The sequence below is a fragment of the Lutjanus erythropterus genome, chromosome 15 (genome assembly GCF_056507025.1).
Source record: "Lutjanus erythropterus isolate fLutEry1 chromosome 15, fLutEry1.hap2, whole genome shotgun sequence".
Classification (NCBI taxonomy): Eukaryota; Metazoa; Chordata; class Actinopteri; order Lutjaniformes; family Lutjanidae; genus Lutjanus; species Lutjanus erythropterus.
The window spans coordinates 34597701-34609908 of NC_139331.1; the positions used below are offsets into that span (position 1 = coordinate 34597701).

A 12208-nucleotide genomic window follows, 5' to 3' on the forward strand; every position below is an offset into this window, starting at 1 on the left:
GTCTGAAAGTCCAGATTAAACGAGGCAGGTGTGAAAGTGCCCATAAAAGCCACCAGGTCCGCAAGAAATTTTAATCTGATTTATTTATTAATTTTCATGTTTTTTCTTTGCAGTAATAGAATCAAACTCTTTCTCATACATTTTGTCACCGTTCTTCTATTTACTGGTTTATTTTCTTGTAAGTTGGACAAATAAGATTAATTTGTCTTGACTTTGACTGTTTGAGATATCTCAGCCAAAGCCACCTCTTCCATTAAAATACAGTTATTGCTTCTTATAATTATGTTTTTTGGAGGACTTGGACAGTGAATGACTTTTTTTAAATGACTGATAATTTTCTGAAAATGAATGCATTATGTTCAGTTGGTGATAATATATTTATTTCATTTTCATATCGCTGTTCTTTGATTGTATACTTACATTAGGAGCTGTAGGGCGACCACACTCAGAACTGAATTGTGAAGTTATCATGGAGAGCCGGTATATTATAGGAGCAAAAAGTGTTCAGTTAGCAGGTGTTAAATGTATAAACGTCCTCAAAGACAATTTGCTGACATGCATTATGTAAAACGAGCAAAATAAATATGGACACATGTAGATTTTCTCACATCTCTCTTATTCTCTTAAGACCTGCTTCCTGGGAGATAAAGACAGCATGAAAAGGAGCAAGAGACTTAACATTTTCTAAAGCAATTTTTGTACCAAGTGGAAAAAATAGATATTAATTATAAAAGGAAACCTTTGATTCACTGTCTGATAGATATTGGATTAGAGCTGTTTCACTATAAGCAAAGTAACAAAACTGAAAAGACTCAGAAACACCCTTTTTATAACATCAAATAACATGGTAACATGAAATGAACTGTATTTGAAGAGAAGATAAACAATTTGGACCAAAAAAAACCTCAATCTACACTTAAATTATTAAGAAAATGTAACTCCAAAGGTTGTTTGCCAGAGGAGGCTTATGATGCATTCACGTGTTTGCAACCAAATGTTTACTCTCATCCACAATATATCTGCATAAATGACGTCAACAGACAACAACTCGGCAACTCTTCCAACAAAATTTTCTTTTACTTTTCAAGTTGCTGACTTGAGGGGGTGTTTAAGTGAATTTTCCCAGTTGGAAAATCATTTTTTCCATCATTTTGACACCACATGAATGCGCTATTACTCCTGTAACGCCTGCTGACATGAGGTGTTTGTGTCACAATTGAATGTGAACAGAAAATGTGAATTTTGGCAGCGTAACTTAAAAAAAAACTGCAATCAGTGAAAAGAAAGTGGAGCATGTTGTGATTAAAACAGGCACTTAGTTTTATGATACATGTATATTTTACTTTTTGGATGATTCCTTTGTTTCATTTGGCCAATCATAATGTGATACTTATGATAATCATTATGATGATCACTTGTTACAGGTTTTTGATTTTTACTCTACAATTTAGCTGAGAAAATATATTTTAAAAGATCAAAATTTTGTCTTAGGGTATAGCTAACCCTTCTTATGCTTCATGAAATCATGTTGTTGCAAAAATATGATGAAACTGATGGAAATCTGGAAGACACTGTGCTAGGAAGTGGAGAATGAGACGAGGTGTTTGCAAGCTCACTAGATGCCACTAAATCCTACACACTGGTCTTTTAAGAGCTTAAAATGATTTAACAATTCAGAGTTTCCCAGACAAAGAGGATTTGACAGTTGTCTCTGTAATGTTTGCGTTTCTCTCTTCTCCTCTCCAGTTGTCTGTCTGCCTGTGTGTGTGTGTGTGTGTGTGTGTGTGTGTGTGTGTGTGTGTGTGTGTGTGTGTGTGTATGTGTGTGTGTGTGTGTGTGTGTGTGTGTGTGTGTGTGTGTGTGTGTGTGTGTGTGTGTTCTTGGCGTGGTTGTTTAGTTCTCCTTCCTGACCCTCCCGTCTCCGTCCTGATCACCTGTGATCGACCTCACCTGCTGAACCTGCTCACCTGCAGTCCATCAGCTCATCAGCCGGGCTCTACTTCAGCCTCAGCTCTTCACACTCTCAGTTCCAGATCTTCGTCTCCAGTGCTGCCAGTTTCTGTCGCTGCACTTTTCTTTCCTTTATCTTCATCTGAATGGGTTTAGAATTTTTTCAACAAAAAATGACCTCAATACCAAAATCCCTGCTGACCAACAATTTTTGGAGTTTTGTCTAATATCTGAGATTTTGTTGAATAATATTTTTTAAAAAAATTCTAATCACTTATTTTCCAACTCAAAACTTCTTAAAATTAAAACACAACCAATGAAGTCTCATGTGTCATTGATCCCTGCTGCTAAATCCACAAGAACACTTTGAGATGCTTAAGATGAACAGAAAGTCACTTAAGCATTCAGGAGGTTTAATTTAGGGGAGACGTGTCACCTGCACAAGTACATTCATATGACCCTAATTTGCTCTTGTTAATATGTTCTGGAATAAAATGTGTTGTTGTAGAGAGTTTGTTAATTCACATCAGGATCTGAGTTTAAAGAGGTGGATGACAGACAGTTAACTGGGTGCATAAAACATTTGACTTGAACATCAGAGACAAGAATTTAAATCCTGTCTCAAGCTTCAGTTCAGTTCGAGATGAGCCAGACCTGCACACTACTGATCACCGGCGATCGCTGCTTAATGCATGCTGGTTAGATTGTGACGATTACCTCATGAGATCAATCACTTTTTCTACAGCTGTGAATGTGGTCTACAAACTACAGGTAGTCTGCAGGTGATCTGACACGATGTTGGTGTCATTTCCTGCATGTTCTCTGAAGGCAGCTGGAAACTGTTTGACTTGATCAGTTTTTTTTGTCTCCGCCTCCTGCTGCAGCCACCTGATCTTGTCTTCCTTCCAGATGAGGTGCAGCTCGTCTTGAACGAGCCGAATGTTACAACCAGAAACTTTATATACAGAAACGGACAACATGAGGGAAGCTAAAGCATCTTGATCGCCCCCTGGTGGCGGGCTGCAGTGCAGGTCATAAATCCTGCCTCCCCAATGTTAATAGATGGGAAATGTGCTAAACGAGAAAATTAAAGTGCACAACAAATACATTTTTCCCATTTTAAATAGTTCTTAACATGATAATGTTTGTTCAAATGTTTAATTTTCTGATCAGTTTGGTTTTAATTAGTTATTTGATGACATGATTGACAGCTGAGCTCCGCTCCTGACTGAGTCAGCGAGAACTTGAAAGTGGATGTGGAGACATGTTGTCCATCTTTATTTTTGTCAGTGGTGATGATAGCCTCGTGAATAAATAAATAATAAAAATATATAGCTGAGGGGATGGGGGGTAATATTCAGAGAAAAAAAACTCACAAATTTACAGAAAAAAAGATGTGAGAGGGAAAAAAGGGACCACACTGCAGCAGCATGTTTCCTCCATATATATTTGACGATGTGAATTTGTATTCGACGGGTCTGTAATTATATCCTCATCAGGCAGGTTTTAATTTGACATTTCTGCTGTTTTGACATGATGACATGAGCCCACTGAAGGTGTTTCAGGCTGAAATGTCCTTCAGTGTCCCCACAACAGCAGTTCTTTTCTAATTATTCACACTCACATGAGGAATATAAAAGACAATAATGGCCTCATAACTTTCTGCAAATATTTATTGAAATTATGACTCACAAAATGTAGTTTGGTGATTGTGTTCTACATATTGCCACAGCAGACATTCTCACTAGAGTCCTGTAAGAGCCATTTTAGCAGCCTGAACTGTCACATAGGACATTTAATTGGCTCCTAAAATGTTTGACTGAGTCAGGCTGTTGGCCTTCTCATGTGATTACATCACACACCTTCTGCTTTATAATACATGCAACAGATCGTTTATTTATGAAACATATTTAAAATTATTGCTTGCATTACATACTGAACGACAGCAATATCCTCTAATTGAAACAAATTACGATTGAATGAGGTGATTTTCCAGGGTGCAACACATAAAAAACTTATATCTACAGTCTTTATACAACGTCCGACTGACTGTGACGCTTCTGTGGAACTGAAATGTGTTGCTGTCCTCCTTTAAATGACACCATCATGCAAATTACACCAGAAATTATTTAACAAAATAAGTGATTCTCCCTAAAAAGAAAAAAAAAACCTCAAACATTATTACTCCAGTGGATAAAATCGCTTCAAAACAACATTGATACAGCATTGAATCTCCTCTTGTTGCTGAAATAACAACACAATCATCATATTTCCCACTGACTTTCAATCTTGGAACATTTTCATACTTTAAATATAACTTTAATTCTGTAGATTTTAGTTCATAAAAACAAACCCAGGACAGTTTGATGAGTAAACATCGGTGAATTTGAAGATGCAGAATGAAAGTCTTTTTGAAAAGTCATATCAAATCTGTTTTACTCTGCAGCTACTGCATGAAACTTATAGTACATGTAGCTTCCTCTTTCATACATAAACCTGGTTTTAAATCACCTCAATCCTCATTTAGAGGAAAGTAGAAAACCAGACAATCTGTGGTATAAACAGGAGCCACATAGTGTTTGAACATTTACTGCTGGTTTCCCTCTTTAATTCTGCTTTCTTGTGAACAATATCATGAGTTCATGAAGCAAACTCAGTTCCTCTATACAGCATGTTGGTCTCAGATTAACTGAACTAGACCTTTATGCTCAAATCCCATTTATTTATTCATGTTTTTATTGTTACACACGTCTCTAAATCGACCCTCGTGCTCAGAAAAGCAACAAAAATGTCACATCTGATACGGTTTATGCTAGTGTTCAAGTAACTTAAATATAGACTGGTTCTGTTTGTGTGTTAAAGGTACGTTGCACAGCTTTTAATGTACAATATGAATGTTTAAAAACTGCATTGTTAACATCTGTGTGCAATATTCTGTGCTACTTTTGGACGCAGAGTATTTCTCGTCTCTGTCATTTAATAGCACTGCCTCTCTTTGGCATTAATACCTTTTTTTTATTTTTAAGCAAAACATCTGGTCTCGCAGGTCAAAAAACAAAACAAACAGTTACCCAGGTAACCAGACGTTTTCCGAGGTAATGCACTCGGAAATCGGGGGAATAAACTTTCTCTGATACGGAGAAGTGCAGCAGAACGGTCATATGAGCCGGAATTCAAGATTCATCAAAATATTGGACAAAAACACTCCTGATGTCGCAGCAATATGGCGGCACACAGAGTGAACAGTGAGCAAAATGACCTTTCATCAATTTCGTGCTGTGACAACTTGCCATTTACATTCATTTTGTTTGTGTTAGTAAAGTGTATTAATCTCTTCTGTCAGCTGCTGTAGTGAAGCTTGTGAAGTTCAGACTTGCCATCATAGATAAGGAACTAGACAGTGTTTGCAAAGATGGCGCCCGTTCAGTCCGGCGAGAATTACTCGCTGGGTGCATGAGTCAAAAGAGTTTTCCAGCCTCTGGGATTACTTCCTGGGCCACAAGCTCCCACTCGGCCCATAGACTTTACATTAAATCTCTTTATCAGTTCTAGTTAACTTTTACAAATGTAAAACTTGCATGGATAAAAAATTCATTATAGAAAGATCATAACTGAGTTTGTGTAATGGTGGCCTATGGGGGAAAATGCTTTTTGGACCAGTGGAGATTTCTTTTTTTTTCTACAATACCGCGAGCAGCCACAGAGAAAAATTAGTGACAAGGTCCTATCTAGTTCATTTAATAGATCCGCACAAAAATCAGCTTCCCACGCAGATGCACCGAGACACATTTAGATTGGAAGTTGGGAATACTGACTCTGAACTACTGACTTCTGCCTAGCAATGGATTGCAGAATAAGCAAAATGTTAAAATATTAGCTTTTATACATGGATTTAAAAGCTAGAAAAAGGTTCAAAGCAAAAGTTTATTTGCTCCTCCAAACATTGCTCTTCAGCGCCACTAGTGGCCAAAAACTCAACAGGAAACCTTTAATGGCAAGTGGTCAGGTTTGTTAAGTTCTCAAAGCTGATCAAAATATTGGCTTTTAGGGCATTAAACTGAGTTGTAATTGTGAATAAAATACCTAAAATTATCAAAAAAAAAAATTTAATAACAAACAATTACTCAGTCCAAAATGTTTCAGCAGAGACAGTGCAGACCAACAAATATGACGAGATCTCTACTGTGATTCAGCAAAACTTAAACACTTAAATTGATGTGCAACATAAAGATACGCATGTTTTTGTTTCGAGTGCACACATGGTTTTAAAAACTGCTGCAGTGCGGTGACAACATGCAGGAAAATAAAAGTTGCTCTTAACGGCATTATGTACTGATGTAGTCAAGGGTTAAACCAGTGTTCCACTTTTTAGGATCTTGTGAAGGCAATAAAACTTGTATACAGTGTAGTAATATTATATTTGATTAATAAAGTAAGGTTTAAAATAATAATTACAGCGCACAGCTGCAGCTGCGTGGTGTAATAACTGTTCATATCGGCCTCCAAACAGCTCAGAGCAGCGACCGACTGCTGCATCTCCCCACTGGAATAAGATTCATTTTAATCCATGACCAGAATCTTTTACACCTGCAGTAAACACCAGGTGTCTCTTTTAAATGCCACTAAAACAACCACACACACACTCAGTAGGCTGCTACTGTAAATGGTTGTCTGATCTCGTTTGGCCATGAAACACGACAAGTTCTTCGCGCTTCGATTTCTCCGGCCTGTTGACCTAAACCCTGCAGGTCGACAGAGATCCCGGGGCTAGCTCAACCTCATTTCACACTCAGACTTATTAACCCAGAGTTGACATCAAAGCCTCAGGTTGAATATTCACACTCAAAAATTACAGCCCATAATTAATGTGCTAAATATGCTAACAGCAAACAACTAGATGATTTGTTCAGACATCTGATTGCTTTAGTTTTAATCCAGATTTGCACCAGTTATTTTAAAGGTTTTCCCTTGCAGTTGTGCAATTACAGACCCCAACAAGCCAACTGCAAACTTAAAGAGCTCTGACTTGTGTTGAAACTCAACAGGAAGTCCACGTCTCTGTTATCTTGTCCCTAGTTTGATGGATGAAAATTTTAGATGTCTTGTGGAAGCATTTGCCGATACAGTTTCATCTTAGGTTGCGCTACCTCGATTAAATCTGCAGCTGTGGATTTGTGTGCATTTGCATCACCTCTGAAATTCAGCCTGTCCTCACCAGAAAAAACGGTAAGCAGCTTGTTACGACTCATATTTACATTTTTTGTTAGATGGCAGCTTCTAACAGCTGTATGACAACAAAGAAGGGAGTCAGGACTGTCACCAAGGAGGTTACGTTACGTTACGTTACGTTACGTAGACTGTCACTTCCGTCACGTTGATTTATTTAAGTTTTATGTTGCGTTGCATTGTGGTGCGTTACATAGGCTATGTCACTTCTGTCAAGTGACATTTCACTCGGCAGGTTCAAGTCCCATGTGAACACAAAGGTTAACGTTGAATCATCTAAAGTTTTAAAGTTACTTTACATCATGTACAGGACTTCTGTCATGTTACATATAAATGTATTTCAACCCAGACCATCTTTTAAATACTTTAGTACACCTAAACTAATTTCTGCTGTTTCAAAATGTTAGCCATGTTTTTAATGTCATGTGATCCAGGATACCTGTCACTGGCGGAAGTCATTGGCTATCAATATATTCTGTCCTTTTACATATGAGGATTTGTTGCAGAAATAAGTTTTGGGTTCAGTCTAAACACACCTTAAGACTTTTTGGACACTCAACTCAAAGTTAAAACTTCAGTCTACAGTTAACTCGCTGCTTTAAGTCGTCCACACAGTATTAAACTGTAGGTAACTGTTGTTACAGTACAAGTGTATGATGCTGAGTCACCATGAATGACTCCTTCTCCTCTCCTTTTGCTATCAGCAAGTTAACATTTTTAAAATCCCTGTCGCTATGAAAAACCTCCAAGTTAAGAACCTACACACTGAAAATGTCTAGTTACCCTAACCTGGCCACTAACAGTCCAAATGTAAACAAGCTAGCAACTGAAACCCTTTCTTTTTTGGGGATTTAACCATTTTAATTCCAGGGTTCACCTCCCGACGTGCAAATGTTCCACTAAAACAAGTCCCCCGTCCCAGACACTATTTTGTCGGGGCTCCACCGCTGAATCCTGGCGCGTTCAGCTCAGGCAAGACGTTGCAAAACAGTTAAGTTAAACAGAAATGACTGTGCATTGAACACACATTGAATACCACTCTGACAAACCCACCAAATGAGAGAAAACATCTCACAGCTTGTTGCACACTGTAGTAAAATGGCGCACACTGTTTTCAGATTGAACGTGCCCCTGGGCTTTGCACCGTCGAAGATAATTGTGATTGTTTTAAAGAAATACAAATAAGCCAAGGCATTTTTTTCCCCTGTTTTTAGCCAAATGATAATGTGTGCTGCATTGATACAGGCCTGCAGAAAGCTCTGGCTATGCAGATTATGTAACTCACAGGTGAAACTGAACTATGAAAATGTAGAGGAATTAACAGTCGGACACCTGGTGGATTATCAACTGCTCAGGAGCTCTAAGTGTGAATAAACATGTGGGTCTTACCCCAGGATTAAGCCTCATGTGAAAACCCCCCTTTGGTTCTTTTCAGTCGAGGTTTTCATTCGGTAAGACACAAATAGAAAATTGCCGATAACGCTCGACAACGACAAGGCGTCAGGCCTCGCTGGTCAGGTACAAAACCAGAGCCAGAGAGTGAGGTAACTGAAAATATGACAATGTATCAGGCTTAATAAATAAGCTGATGATTAACATGGTAAAAATGACATTTATCCACTGTAGCAGACATCACAGCGTCTCATACGTTGGTCACATCAAAGTTGTCCTGCACAGACTCCCTGTCTCTGAACACTGGGAGGTTATTTGTGTCTAATTAAGAAAGCTCAACTTTAAACAGCCGTACATGATCAAATATGCAGCAGTTTGACATTCAACCCACTGATAAACTGCAAATCAGTCATAAGAAATTGATTTATAAAGACTTGCATGGAAAATAGAAAAGAGGCCAATTATATATATATATGTGTGTGTGTGTGTGTGTGTGTGTGTGTGTGTGTGTGTGTGTGTGTGTGTGTGTGTGTGTGTGTAAAAAAAAAAAAAAAACAGTATTCAAGTATTAAATCTGATGGAGCGTGTTCTGTAAACTTTAACTTCAAACACTTATTTACCCCGTTTGAAGTTAAGGACACTTAATTTAACAACTTAGTCAGGGAATGAAAAACATTTGATAATTACATTTTACATGTACATTTGACTGTAGTTCCTTTAATTTAAATGAAGTATGTTAAGGTGAGGTACATACTCCTGCTTGATATTAAAATGTCTCATCATTATTCATGACTCAGCAACAGTTCACATGTTGATGAGACTCGTTCAGAGACGGGGAGGCTGCTCAGATCAGTTGTGGGAGCTCCTGGGATTTGACCCCCCCCCCCCCCCCCATCGCCACCTGCAATATTTGCATGCTGATCTGTTGCAGAAGCAGCAAAGCAGCTAAACACAACTGGTCTTGTTATGGTTTGCAGGGAGGAGGTTTAAGTCAATGACATTCTCAAGTTACAACTCAGAATTTGATGCAACTGTCAATGCAATTGTTAAAAAATATGAAATATGCAACATGCCCGTTCAAGTAATATTTAATTGCATACAAATTCTTTTTTCAGTCCCTCCAGGAAGTTGCAATGTTGCGATCACAACAATGAACACAAATTTAAGCAATTCTGTGAATTCCGCACGATCTTGCAATTTCAATTTCAATTTAATCAGCTTTATTGGCACGTTTTAGCAAAGTCATATGCTGCAATTTTGTCCAATCATTGCAGCTTTCAGCGAGTTTCACCAATCAGATCAGTCCTGCGTGCAGCGTCTCACACCTGTACGTATTAATGAACCAACTCAGTGTTTAATTATTTACTTTTCTGTAGTTTGATTTTTTTGTTTTGTCACAGGCGCTAAAAAGAACACAAGGATTGTCACTGACATTTATTAATACTGTGTGCATTTTTATATTTCACAATTTTGTGCTCGTTCTTTTGAGTTTGAGCTCCAAAAAGATTTTGCTTCTTTGTGGAACACCCCCCCAGCTGCACTTCTTCATTTCCATATTAAAAATATTTTGTTAGAATATGTGAAACCCTGAGTTTTTTTGTTAAGGTTACTTCGAACACTCCCTGGAACAAGTTGTATACAATTAGCAAATTATGCAACCTCTTTTTTGTTTTGTTTTTTTGCAATTTTTACCCGCTCCTGCAATTTCATTGCAAGAAATGCCAAAAAACATTCCAATGTGCATCACAATTTTTTAAAAAAGATGCTGTGAAATAAGGCAGTTTAGGCTGCAACGGGAAAAAAGCATTTAAATCCTGGAGGGACTGAGTTTTGTGTTTATTGCTTTATATTTCTTTTCTGCAAATGATTTGCAGCATCAAAAAATATCTTTTAAAACAGAAAAGAATGACTGTCAGCCCATCTTAAACTGAACCGCAAAAGTAAACTGAAAAACAACATGCCAAAGGTGTGTGTTTATTTCAGCGTAAATTACAAACACAAGCATTATGTACATGGTAATGAGTTAAGAATATTCACATGAATGCTTCTTTGTGATGTTGTTGGTGATTTTATATCTCAGACTGAAGCAAAGCGCAGCAGTGATGATTAGTGAAGCATCAGCTGAGAGAAAAACAGGAAAAATGATCATAAACCCCAGGAGCTCAACCACATAAAGAGAGAAAAATAAACAGAAATAAATTAAAGACACAATAGTTCTGTCCACTCTTATCTGTCTGTGTTTTTTTCCTCAGAGTTAGAGGATTTCACAGATTTAAAAACACCTCCCCCTGCTGGACCGGGAGGTGCAGTGCATGTCAGAAATGAGGTGAGAGTTCAGGCTGGCGTCCTATTGGCCCGACGTCCTCGCTGCTCTCTGCTGCTCCAGCATGGACCGGATCGCAGGGGACATCATGGTGGGGGACATGGCCGGGGAGAAAGGTCGCAACGGGTACTGTGCATTTTTACCTGGGACGTAAATGCACTGGAAGTATCTTTGTCCTGTGAGGACAGACAGATGAGACAGAGAGATGGCTGAGAACAGGACGGTTTGAGAAGGGGAGAGTCCAGTGTCTGAAATTTCAGCAACTGTCTTACCTGTTTTCTTCTTTTCTGTCGTGTTGTCTTCAGTCTGGGGCTCTTCTGCAAAAACACAGGGTAAAATACATTGATATGTGATTGTGTTTGTGTGTGAGAGAGAAAGAAGACAAAGATGTGTGTCTGCATGCATGAAAGAAGTGAAAGTAGGAGGAAAGTCAGCCTGGAGAGAGAAAAAAGAGTGGTGTTCTTTTGTATTTTCATTCTCCTGTTAAAGTCCTTCTGAAATTAAAATTCATTTTTGCTAGAAATCAACACACAGTTTATCTCTTTGAGTTTGCCTTGTGTGCTTATTTTGTCCCGGTTTTAATTAACAAACCAAAAATATTTGAATATTGTTTTTATAACTGCTTCATGTATTTTGATTTTCTCCCGTGGACTTAAAAAGCTGCGTTTACACCACAATAAATAAAAAAAATAAATAAAAAATATAAAAACACAGGGAACCTTTGGGGGAGTTCAGAGGGTTTCTACTGCAAGAACCAAAAGTTATGCGGACATTATTTTACCCCCAAAAAGCCCCTGCTCAGGAACACTGGGGCAGAGCCTGCAGCCCTGAACATTTCTACTTAGTCCATTTTTATCAGCCACAATTTTTTTTTAAATCTGCAGCTGCAAAACAGTTAGATTTTTGTTCAGATGTTCAGAGGGGACCGACAGTCCCAGTAGTTCCTGGGACTAAATGATGGGTGCTTTGGTTAATGTTTGTGTTTACCAGTAGTGCTCAGCAGATGTGGAAGTAACATGCGTGAAAATCAACACTTATCAGGATTCAGTGCTAAAATAATATCAGCACCTTTGACTAGCTTCCACTTTCTGAATGAAAATAGAAAAGTGTTTAAAAAAAAAAAATACAAAAAAGCACAACAGCTACAGTCTTACTGATTTAAATTTTCATTGCAAAAAATAATGCAAAGAATTCTGATTTCAGTTTGACTTTAACTGCAGTTTATGAGGAAATATTTAAAATATTCTGAGTGGGATCTTGTCTCTAAACTACAAGGTCATTTTCTGTAACACTTTATAATCACCATCATTAATAAAT

At 37.9% G+C, this 12208-nt stretch overlaps 1 protein-coding gene across 1 annotated transcript in view; it reads right to left on the reverse strand.

Annotated features, from left to right (window-relative positions):
- Positions 1-10287: 10287 nt before the first annotated feature.
- The window catches only part of LOC146314806 (uncharacterized), a 32329-nt gene continuing 30408 nt past the window's right edge, over positions 10288-12208 (reverse strand). Inside the window, exons 27-28 of the mRNA XM_084737106.1 lie at positions 11164-11208; positions 10288-11067 (exon numbers count right to left, since the gene is read on the reverse strand). Coding sequence (XP_084593232.1) covers positions 10916-11067; positions 11164-11208 — 197 coding nt within the window. The 3' untranslated portion in view covers positions 10288-10915. The remainder of the gene's footprint in view (positions 11068-11163; positions 11209-12208) is intronic.